This window comes from Vombatus ursinus, unplaced genomic scaffold, assembly GCF_900497805.2.
Source record: "Vombatus ursinus unplaced genomic scaffold, bare-nosed wombat genome assembly UNPS02007344.1, whole genome shotgun sequence".
Classification (NCBI taxonomy): domain Eukaryota; kingdom Metazoa; phylum Chordata; class Mammalia; order Diprotodontia; family Vombatidae; genus Vombatus; species Vombatus ursinus.
This window is the reverse complement of record NW_020947122.1, coordinates 4,563,012-4,575,019: the sequence shown is the minus strand read 5'-3', so window position 1 is coordinate 4,575,019 and position 12,008 is coordinate 4,563,012. Positions and strand designations below refer to the sequence as shown.

The 12,008-nt window shown below is 36.1% G+C and overlaps 1 protein-coding gene across 1 annotated transcript in view; it reads left to right on the top strand.

Annotated features, from left to right (window-relative positions):
• The window catches only part of MRE11 (MRE11 homolog, double strand break repair nuclease), a 68,922-nt gene that overhangs the window by 38,544 nt on the left and 18,370 nt on the right, over positions 1 to 12,008 (top strand). Inside the window, exons 15-16 of the mRNA XM_027849410.1 lie at positions 5,843 to 6,062; positions 9,874 to 9,957. Of these exons, the coding sequence (XP_027705211.1) occupies positions 5,843 to 6,062; positions 9,874 to 9,957 (304 nt within the window). The remainder of the gene's footprint in view (positions 1 to 5,842; positions 6,063 to 9,873; positions 9,958 to 12,008) is intronic.

The window sequence follows — 12,008 nt, the reverse complement described above, 5'->3', positions numbered from 1 at the left end:
AAATGTATTATGTAGGCTTTTTTCCCCCTCATGTTTTTCAGTAGTTCAATGATTCTTAAATTTCTCCTTGATTTGCTTTACAAGTCAATTGTTTTTCCTATAAGATCTTTTCACATTTTCTTCTATTTTTTCAGATTTTTTATTTCATTTTATTATTTATTGCTGTCTTATTAGTTTCCATTTGGTTATTTCATTTTAAAAAAAATTTTTTATTTACTTCATGGAATATTTCCCAGTTATATGTAAAAAATTTTAACAATCATTTAAAAAATTTTTGTGTTTCAAGTTCTCTCCCTTTCTTTCACTTCTTTCCCCTCCTTGAGAGGGCAAGCACTTTGATTTTGATTGTACATGTGAAGTCATGCCAAACATATTTTCATATTAGCCGTGTTGCAAAAGAGAACTCAAACAAAATAATAACAATAAAGACAGTAAATAAAAGTATGCTTTAATCTGCATTCAGAGTTCATCAGTTCTCTCCCTGGAGGTGGATAGCATTTTTTATCATGAATCCATTGTCTTGATCAGAATAGCTAAGTCTTTTTTTTTTTTTTTTGAGGCAATTGGGGTTAAGTGATTTGCCCACGGTCACACAGCTAGTGAGTGTTATGTGTCTGAGCCAGATTTGAACTCAGGTCCTCCTGACTCCAGGGTGGTACTCTATCCATTGTGCCACGTAGCTGCCCCTGAGTAGCTAAGTCTTTTACAGTTGATCACCCTTACACAACTGCTGTTACTGTGTACATTGTTTTCCTGGTTTTGCTCACTTCACTTTGCATGAATTCATATAAGTCTTCCCAAGTTTTACTAAAATCATCCTGTCTATCATTTCTTGTGGCACAATAGTATTCCATCACAACCATAATACTACAACTTATTCAGCCATTCTGCAATTGGTGGACATCCCCTTTATTTCCAGTTTTGCCACCAGAAAAAGAGCTGCTATAAATATTTCTGTCCAAATAGGTCCTTTCCCCTTTTCTTTGATCTCTTTGGGATACTGACCTAGTAGTGGTATTGCCAGGTCAACAGGTATACACAGTTTTATAGTCCTTTGGGCATAGTTCCAAGTTGTTCTCCAGTATGGTTAGGCTACTTTACAACTCCACCAATAGTGCATTAGTATCCCAATTTTTCTACATCTCCTCCCACATTTGTCATTTTCCTTTTCTGTCACGTTAACCAAATCTGATAGGTGTGAGTAACTCAGAGTTGTTTTAATTTGTATTTCTTTAATCAGTAGTGATTTAGAACATTTTTTCATGTGATGATTGAGATTGATAGTTTTGATTTCTTCTGAAAACTGCCTGTTGATATCCTTTGATCATTTGTCAACTGGGGAATGGCTCTTATTTTTATAAATTTGGCTCAGTTCCCTACATGTTTGAGAAATGAGGCCTTTATCAGAGAAACATGATGCAAATTTTTTTTCCATTTTCCTGTTTTCCTTCTGATTTTGGCTGCATTAATTTTGTTTGTGCAAAAACCTTTTAATTTTTTGTTGTTGAAATTATCTGTTTTACTTCCTGTAATGTCCTCTAGTTCTTCTTTGGTCATAAACTCTTCCCTTACCCCTAGATCTGACAGGTACGTTTTTCCATGCTCCCCCAATTTACTTCTGAGATATCATCCTTTATGTCTAAATGATTTATCCATTTTGATGTTGTCTTGGCATATGTTGTGAGATGTTGGTCTGTGCCTAGTTTCTGCCAATTTGCATTCCAGTTTTCCTGGAAATTTCTGTCAAATGTTCATTTTTACCCCAAAAACTTGGATCTTTGGGTTTATCAAACACTAGATTACTATGGTCATTTGCTGCTGTATATTGCATACCTAAGCTGTTTCACTGATCTACCACTCTATTTTTTAACCAGTACCAAATTGTTCTGGTGATCATTGCTTTGTATAGTTTGAAATCTGGAACTGTTAGTCCACTTTTAACACTTTTTTTTATTGATTCCTTTGGTTCTTGACCTTTTGACTTTCCAGATGAATTTTGTTATTATTTTTCCTAGCTCTATAAAATAATTTTTGGTAATTTGATTGGTATGGCACTGAATAAGTAAATTAACTTAGGTAAAATTGTCATTTTCATTATATTGGCTAGACCTAACCATGGGCAATTACATTTCTCTGGTTGTTTAGATCTGTCTTTATTTGTGTAAAAAGTGTTTTGTAATTGTGTTTATACAATCTCTGGGTTTTTCTTGGCAGGTAGACTCCCAAGTATTTCCTTTTGAAGGCAGTTATTTTAAATGAAATTTCTCTTTCTACCTCTTGCTCTTGGGTTTTATTGGTAGTATATAGAAATGCCAGTGATTTATGTGGGTTTATTTTATATCCTGCAACTTTGCTGAAGTTGTTAATTGTTTCAGCTAGTTTTTTAGTTGATTCTCTAAGTATACCATATCATCTGCAAAGAGTGATAGTTTTGTTTCCTTATTGCCTATTCTAATTCCTTCAATTTCTTTTTTCTTCCCTTATTGCTATAGCTAGCATCTCTAGTACAATATTGAATAATAATGGTAATGATGGACATCTTTGCTTCACTCCTGATCTTATTGGGAAGGCTTTAAGTTTATCTCTATTACAGATAATGCTTGTTCTTGATTTTTAGATAGATATTACTTATTTTAAGTAAGGTTCCATTGATTCTAATGCTTTCTAGTGTTTTTAATAGGAGTGGGTATTATATTTTGTCAGAGGCCTTTTCTGAAACGATTACTATAATCATATGATTTTTGTTTTTGTTATTGATATTGTCAATTATGCTTATAGTTTCCCTAATATTGAACCAGCTCTGCATTCCTGGTATAAATTCCACCTGGTCACAGCGTATCTTTGTGGTATATTGCTGTAATCTCTCTGCTAGTATTTCATTTTAAAAATTTGCATCAATATTCATTAGGGAAATAGGTTTATAATTGTTTTCCTTAGTTTTCAGTCTTCCTGGTTTAGATATCAGCACCATATTTATGTTATAAAAGGAATTGTAGGACTACTTCTATATGGATTTTTTTCAATTTTTTTCAAAAGGGAAGAGAGGCACTGAGGAGCAGTATCAATGGCAACCCCAAAGGATCTGGGACTCTTTCTGGGTAGGGACCAGAGTGTGGACAAAGAGAGCAATGCCCGCACCTCTACCCAGATCACACCACTTTGGAAGCACTGAAAACTTCCAACTCTCAGAACTACTTCTGAAAACAGCAGTACAAAACAACCTGAAGTTTGATCCCCGCCTCCCCACCCCTCCACCCCCTGACAAAATTTCCACACTGGGAACAGAGCCCAACATTAACATAAAGTTCTAAATCAAGAAGTAGAGGGGAAAAATGAGCAAAGAATAACAATAAAAAGAACCTTACCAAAAAAGCTGCTATAGTGACAGGAAAGATCAAGACACAAACTCAGAAGACAATTAAGTCAAAACAGCTACAAGCAGGGCCTCAAAGAAAAATGTGAATTGGATACAAGCCCAATAAGAATTCCCAGAAGTGCTTAAAAAGTGATTTTTTTTTTTTTTGCTGAGGCAGTCAAAGTTAAGTGACTTGCCCGAGGTCACACAGAAAAAGTGATTTTCAAAAACGTATAAGAATGGTAGAGGGAAAATTAGGTAACAAAATGAAAGCAGAGGAAGAAATTATGAAAAGACAATTAACATCTTGGTCAAGGAGGCACAAAAAATACTGAAGAAAATAACAGATTTGACCAAATGGAAAAAGAGGTACAAAAATTCATTGATGAAAAAATTATTGACCAAATGAAAAAAAGATGTACAAAAACTCACTGAAGAAAATAATTCCTTAAAAATTAGAATTGGACTACTAGGACCTAATTACTACTCAAGATATCAAGAAACAATAAAACAAAGTCAAAAGACTGAAAATATAGAAGAAAATGTGAAATATCTCATCAGAAAACTGACCTGGGAAATAGATAGAGGAGAGGTAATTTAAGAATTACTGGATTCCTTGAAAGTTATGATCAAAGAAAAAGCCTAGACATATTTCAAGAAATGGTCAGGTCTTTTTTTGTTATTTGCTCATTTCTCTGCCTTACTTCCTGGTTTGGAACTTTATGTTAATATTGGGCTCTGTTTTCAATTTGGGGAGATTCTTTCTCAAGCTTCAGGCTTTTTTGCACTGTTGTTTTCAGAAAGAGTTCTGGAATTTTGGAAATTTTTTGTGCTTTCAGAGTGATGTGGCCTGGGCAGAGGTGTCATCATTGCTCTCTTTGTCTGCACTCTAGTCCTTACTCATAAAGGACCTCTCATCCCTTGGGATTACCATCAATATTGCTCCTCAAGGCCCCTCTTACCTTAGGTCCAGAAATGGTACCATTCGTCAGGATCCCTGATCCTTTGGGGCTGAAAATGATAATGCTCCTGAGGGCTTCTCCTCCATCTTCACCAAAAGTGCTCCTCTCCTGCCCTTGAACTGTTACCCAGAGGTGGGTATAAGTAATGGAGTTGCCAAAGAGTTGCCCTTCAGGGCTCCCTCTCCCTCTTGACTGAAAGTGCTCCTTTCTGCCCTTGAGCTATGACTCAGAAGTGGGTACAGGCAGTGAAGTTGCCAAATAGCATCTGGTCTTGAGTTTTTTGCTAGCACAGTGATACCCTGTAATCTCTTCCTGAACAGTTGCCAGGTCCCTTCTACTATCTCTTGCTTGAGAGGTCCCAAAGCTGCTATTGCTTCTGTCACCATCTCCTGGTCCCACCACTGGTGTTTCAAACACATAAGCTTCAGGCCATTTGCCATCTCTGTGTCACAGATCTCTCTGACTTCCTAAGTTGTCTTGGGCTGGAAGAATGTCTTACTGACTATTTGTTGGCTTTGCCATACCAGAATTCAATCTGAGGCATTATTTTAAAGTTGTTTGGAGGAAATGTTGGGAGAACTCAGCCAAGTGCTTCCTCTGCTCTGCCATCTCGGTTTCCATTTGGCCAGTTCTATTTTTAAAGGAGTTGTTTTCTTCCATAGAGTTTTGTACCTCTTTTTAAATCTTTATTCCCTAGGTCTTGCTTCTTTTCTCATATTTTCCTGTCTCATTTATTTTTAAAATAATTTTTTAGCTCTTTTTAACTTTTACAGTATTTTCTTTTGAGACTTTGCTTGTGTAGATGTTTTCAAGTTATTGTTTTCTTCTGTGTTTGTGTCTCCTCACTGTTCTACATCCCAACTCTCAGTTTTTTCCACTGGCTTTCCCACATGCTTGGAATGTTCTTTCTACTCAGTTTTGCCCCCTAGTTTCCTTGGCTTGCAAGTTTCAGTTAAAGTTCCACCTTCTGAATCCTTTCCTAGTATTCCTTCTTAGTTTTAGTGCCTTCCCTTTGAGACTGCTCCAAGTTATCCTATATATATCTTGCTTGCAGCTAGTTGTTTGTATGTTGTCTCCCCCATTAGAACATCAACCCTTTGAGATCAGGTGCCTTTCTTTATGTCCAGAGGGCTTAGCACCGTGCCTGACGTATAACAGGTGTGTAATAAATGCTGATGATTTTTTTCATATTTTTAAAATGACTGAAATATGCATTGTTTACCTAATTATATAAGCATGCATTTCCTAGCATTGGAATTACTTCTTCTAGAAATATTTTTTTTCTGGTGAATTTTATGAAAAGGCTGAAAACCAAAGGTAAAATTGAGCAGACTAATTAAAGAAATTGACTCTGTTTTTTTTTCTTTCTGACTTGGTAGTATGGAACAAAAAAATAATATTTGGCTTAAAATTTTATTGTAGGTAGTGTAATTACCTACCTAGCCCAGTGCATTTCAACTACGTATTTTCAGGTTGTTGGATTTTATGGTGAATAGTAGTAACTGCTTTATGTCATTTCTCAAAGGCAATGAGTAGGGCCAGAGCCCACAGAGCCCAGTCAGAAGACTTATCTTCAGAATTTAGTGTTGATGACCTTGCAAGCATAGATATGGCAGAACAAATGGCCAATGATTCAGATGACAGCATCTCAGCCACATCCAACAAAGGAAGAGGCCGAGGGAGAGGTCGAAGAGGTGGAAGAGGGCAGAATTCAGCAGCAAGAGGGGGCGCTCGCAGAGGAAGAGGTTAGTCCTTTGTATAATTTTTCTGCACAAGGTAGGTAGTGGTTGTTGACAAAGTGGGGAATATAGTACATTATTACAATAGATAAAGTTGAGTTCAGAACTTTATTATTAACATAAAATCTTTTACAAAGTTCTTTTCAAATTTGTTGAACCTTTGACAGTATTTACAGGATACAGAAGAAGTTTCACAAAAGAATCATACAGAAAAGCAAAAGACCTTTTATGAAGGGATATTTTAATTAATAAGGGCTTGCTCATAGACTAAAATGAAAAACCAAGAGTCAGGAGTGAGTTTGGGGGGGGGGGGGCGAACAGTATCTCAAATGCAGATAGGTCAAGATGGATTAAAAAACCATCAGACTTGGCAATTGAGAGATCATTGGTAACTTTGAAGAGCAGTTTCAGTTGTGTGATGAGGTCGGAAGCTAGATTGCAAAGGGTTACCGAGTGAGTGAGGAAAGGATGTATCAGTGAGGCTAGTAGGTGGTTCAGTGGATAGAGTGCTGGACCTGGATTCAGAGAGACTTGATTCTAAATCCTACAGAGACACTTTCTAGCTGTGTAGCTGTGAGCAAGTCATTTACTCTCTCATCCTCAGTTTCCTCATTTATAAAACAGGGATAATAATAACATCTTCCCCAAAGGGTTGTTGTGAGGATCAGAAAACATATTGTTAAAGCACTTTGAAAATCTTAAAGCACTTTATAAAACTAGCTATTACTATCATAATTAGGAAGTAGAGACAAGTATAGGCAGTTTTTTCAAGGTGTTTGGCTGAGAAAGCTAGAAGATATGGGTCAGTAGCTTGAGGGGATAATAGTAAAGGTTTTTACAAATGGTAGAGGCTTGGGCTTGTTTAAAGGAGCTGGAATGGAATGAAGTGTACAAATAGAGTGGTTGGCTTTGGCTAGGAGAAAAGCCACCTTATTTTCTGAGAAAAGGGAAGGAAAAGAAGGGGGTGGAATAAGCATTTAAATAGCACTTACTATGTGCCAGGAACTGTGCTAAGCATTTTTATTATGTTTTATTTTTTTTACAAGTATTATCTCATTTGATAATTTGATTTGAATGAGGGAAAGAACAGGAGCTAATGTCCAGTGGTATTGAAATGAAAAGAATGGGGGAAGAGAGAGCCCATGTTGGCTTGCCTCAGTTTTCTCAGTGTGAAGAGGCAAATCCTCAATTGAGAGAGGGAAGGTAAGAAGAAGTGTGACAGACTTGAGGAGGGAAGAAAAGGTTTTGATTTTGCTTCTGTCAGGAGTCAGTTAGATTATCAATTAAGGGAAATAAAAGGACTGTTTTGCTACATGGAGGGCCAGTTGAAGTTAGATAATGTGCCCATTCTTCATGGTTGTGTAACTTCTTCCAGCTGTGTTCAGCAGGAGCTAAGGAGGAGTCTTCCAAGACTGAGGTTTGGCAAGAGAGGAATGATAATAGAAAAAAGGAATAAGTGGTTTGAGAGCAGAGAACAAAGTGAGTTGAAATAGCAAACTATTACATTGAAATTAGAGAAGGAGGAAAATGAAGTCAGAACAGACAAATGGCCTCAGAAAGTACTGAGGGATGGGGGAATTGAGGTCTCAGTAAAGGCAAAGAATAGGGGTAGAAGTGATGGAACACAGGAAGTAGTGAAATAATTGGAGGTTATAGTCAGATAGGGAAGTAGAACACTTGTGGGTAATGGTGAAATTCTAATTTGTTACCATTCCTATGTATAAGTGAGGTGGAATGCGGGAATAGGTCATAGATTTAAGGAGACTGAGAAATTGAGTGATTAGAGAGTTTAAGAGGATCCAAGAGAATATCAAGGTCCCCTATTACAAGGGCAAGAGTTGGAGAGGAGAAAATAACTCATGAAAACCTACACTTATTAATTATGTATGAAAACAGTTTTGGGAGAGATACCTTTCAATTTTTTTTTCTTTTTTTTTTTCTTTTTTTTTTCAATTTTTTAAAACAAAAAAATGACGCCATTGTTTAGCTCACTGAATCCAACCCTCTGTTATTAAATACACTATATATTTGATAATAATGAAGCTAATATGAATTGTGAAAGAAAATATGATGGGCTTTAGCATGGAAAAGGAGAACTCAAGATAATTAGACTACCATAGATTTTTTTCTTTTTACTCTGAGAGTGAAACATATGTACAAAGTATAATCAAATAAAATTTTATTTCCTGATTTCCATATCTCCTTACTATTGAGAGGGAAAAAAAAACACCTCAAACCAAAAAACTTAGCATTTCTTCTATTCATAGAACCTCAGCATTGAAAGGGACCTCAGAAGCCATTAAGTTCAGCCCATGCCTGAAAAAAAAAAGTCCATACTCACCTAAGAAATGGTTATACAATCTTTGTTCAACTTTCAGTGAGGTGGAACTCACTGTCTTGAGGCAGTTGGTCAGTTAGGATTTATTAAGCACCTATATGCAAGGCATGGTACTAAGCAATGGGGATACAAAGAAAAGCAAGAGACAGTCCCTGCCCTTAAGGAGCCCACAGTCTAATAGGATAGATTACATGCAAACCACTATGTATAAATAAAATATATACAGAACAAATTGGAGATAATCAGTAGAAGGAAGACATTAGCATTAAGGGACATCAGAAAGGGCTTTTCATAGAAGATGGGATTTTAGTTGGGACTTGAAAGAAGATAGAAAAGCCGGGAGGTGAAGATGAACAGGGGAGAGAACTTGAGGAACAGCCAGCAAAAATGTGCAATTTGAAGATGGCATGTCTTCTGTGACAAAAAGCAAGGAGGCCAGTGTCACTGGATCACAAAGTATAGTAGTAAGAGGTAGGAAAACTGGAAATGTATGAGGGGGTCAAGTTGTAAAAGACTTTGAATGCCAAACAGGATTTTATATTTGATCTTGCAGGTAAAAGGGAGTCATTGGAGTTTATTGACTACTTATCCAGTCCTAATCTCTGGGGCTTGACATGATCAGATTTGTACTTTGGGCAGGTTAATTTGACAGTTACCTGAAAGATGGAATGGAGTGGGGAGAGATTTGAAGGAGGGAGACCAAATAGCAGGTTACTGCAGTTGTGCAACATGAGGTGATAAGGGCTTGCACCAAGGTTGTGGCAGTGTCAGAGGAGAGAAGTGAGAAAATGCAAAGGATGTTTTAAAAGTAAAATCAACAGGACTTAGCAAAAGATTGCGTATGGGGGAGATGATGAAAGGTAATAAAAGCCTGAACTAGGCTGTGTGAGTGGAAAGAAGGGGATGCATTTGAAAGACATTGTAAAGGTATGAACAACAACATCTGGCAATGGATGGGATAGTCGGGGTGACTGAGAGTAAGGAGTGGTGGATGACACTGAGATTGTGGGCCTGAGAGACTAGCAGGATAGTGATGCCCTCAGCAATAATGGGGCAGTTTGGAAGCAGTGGGGCAGCTGTATGGCACGGTGGATCGAGTGCCAGGCCTAAAGTCAGGAGGACCTGAGTTCAAATCTGGCCTTAGACACTTACTAGCTGTGTGACCCTGGGCAAGTCACTTAACCCTGTTTGCCTCAGTTTCCTCATCTGTAAAATGAGCTGGAGAAGGAAATGGCAAACTGCTCTAAAATCTTTGCCAAGAAAACCCCACATGGGGTCATGAAGAGTCAGACACAACTGAAATGCCTCAATAATAGCAACAGCTTCCCATACTACATAATATGGCCTTTGTGCTTTTCTGTACAAGTGACATTTCCTTTCTCTTCTCTGTACTTTTGTCTGAACCTTATTTTACTATTTCACAACTAGACAACCTAAGAAGCGTGGAGTACTGAATATTAACTGTGCTTTTTCTTACAGGAAGCACTCAGGAGACGTCTGTTAGAAGCCGGGGTTCTAAAGCCTTTTTATCTTCACCAACAAAAAACATGTCTATCATTGATGGTATGTATAAAATGTAAATGTTTTTCTGTTAATTAGCTGGTGATCAAGGGGAGACAAACTGGAGATCCTTATTGGAAAAAAACAAAACATATGTTCATAGCCTTTCATAGGTTTTTAGTCAATGTTAAAATATTGGAACATGAGGACTCTCTATGGTTGTTTTTTGCTCTTATTATGTGATTTGTGTTCTCTTTTCCCTCCAATTTTATTGTTTTTTGATGATATTCTTCATACCTTTTCCTCTGCATAATTCTACATTTCTACTTATGTTGCAGCCTGCTTGTACCAACCATGTGCCTCTTTCTCAGTGTTTCATAAACTGTAGTATTGTATGACTCATTGGCATTTAATGTCACTGGACAAATATTGGTGTTAAGAAGATATGTTTTTATTTTTAAAATATATTACTTAAAAGTATGTTTTATTTTGTCTATCACAGTCATTTCACCACAATTGAACTATTCCTTGTTATTTAGCAAAAATAACTGTTATAGTGATAATATCTAACAGTATATATGTTTACAATATTTTGTCCTATAATCCTTTCCCTCTCTTGTGAGGTGAGAAATGTATGATTTCTGTTCTATGGAACCTTTATTTGTTTTTATTATTCAATTTGACCTTTTCATTTTCAATATTATAGTTACTATGTATATTTTTCTCTTCATTCTGATTATGTTACTTCATACCATTTCACCCACATCTTTGGATGTTTCTGTGAATCCCTCATATTTGACATTTCTTATTTATTTCATTACTTTCATATGCCATAATTTTTTTTTTTAGTTATTCCTCACTCAGTGGGTATCTATTTTCTTCCTAGTTCTTTGCTACCACAAAGAATATGAGTATTTTGATGTGTATTAGACTGTTTTTTCTGTCTTTGACTTCTTTGGAGCATATGCCCAGTCAGATCACTGGGTTGAATCATTCCAAATTGACAAACAGAGCAGTTGGATGAATTCTCAGGTCTGCTAGAAGTGTATTAATGTTCTTGTATTCATTCTAACATTGACTACTCTTATTTTTTGTAATCTTTGCAAATTTACTTGGTAGGAGGTGAAACTTAAATGTAGTTTAATTTTAATTTTTCTTAGTATTAGTGTTTTAGAACATATTTTTTATGTGATCATCTGTAATCTGTAGTTTGTTGGAGAACTTTTTTCATATTCTTTGACCACTTATTTCTTGGATAATGAAACTTGGTAATTTAAACTCCACTGATTCATTTTTCAGTTTTTTAATCAGTACCAAACAGTTTTGGTAACTATTGCTTTTGTAATATGGTTATAAGTCTGTTAATGCTATGGCCCATGTGTTCATACTTTTTTTTTTTCATTATTTTCCTTGAAATTCTAGACCCTTTCTTCTTCTAAAAGAATTTTATTTTTTGTCTAGTCCTAAAATTACCTAGTTCTTCTAGGTAATTCAATTGATATAGCATGAAATATGTAAATTAATTTAAGTAATATTATTTTTATTATATTGTCATAGCCCACCCATGAACAGTGAATGTTTCTTTAGTTATTTTTCTCCCTTTGTTTTTGAAATATAAAAAGAAACTAGATATTTTAAGACATGGAGGTGAAGAGGTATTCTAGGCATGGGGTATAGCCAGTATAAAGTCATGGAGATGGAAAATAGAGTATTCTGTGAGGATAAGAAAGTTGGCTAGTTCTAGATTTTAGAGTTTGTGGAGGAGAGTAGTGTGCAATAAATCTGGAAAGATAGGATGACTCCTTCAGGTAGGCATTGCTTCATTTATTGTATTTGTATTCCTAACATTTGGCACAGTGTCTGACATGTAAGGTGCTTAATAAATGATTATTGATTGATTGATTGATTGATTGATTGATTGACCAGGTTGCAAAGAACTTTAAATGCTAAATAGAGGAACTTATATTTAATCACAGATACGATAAGGGAGGGAGAGAGTGACTTACTTCTTACTCCACCATCTTTTAAGGTAAGTCACTTTGGCAGCTTTGTAGTGGATAGATTTCAATGGAGAGAGACCTGAGATAGGAAGGCCAATAAGGAGATTATTGCCA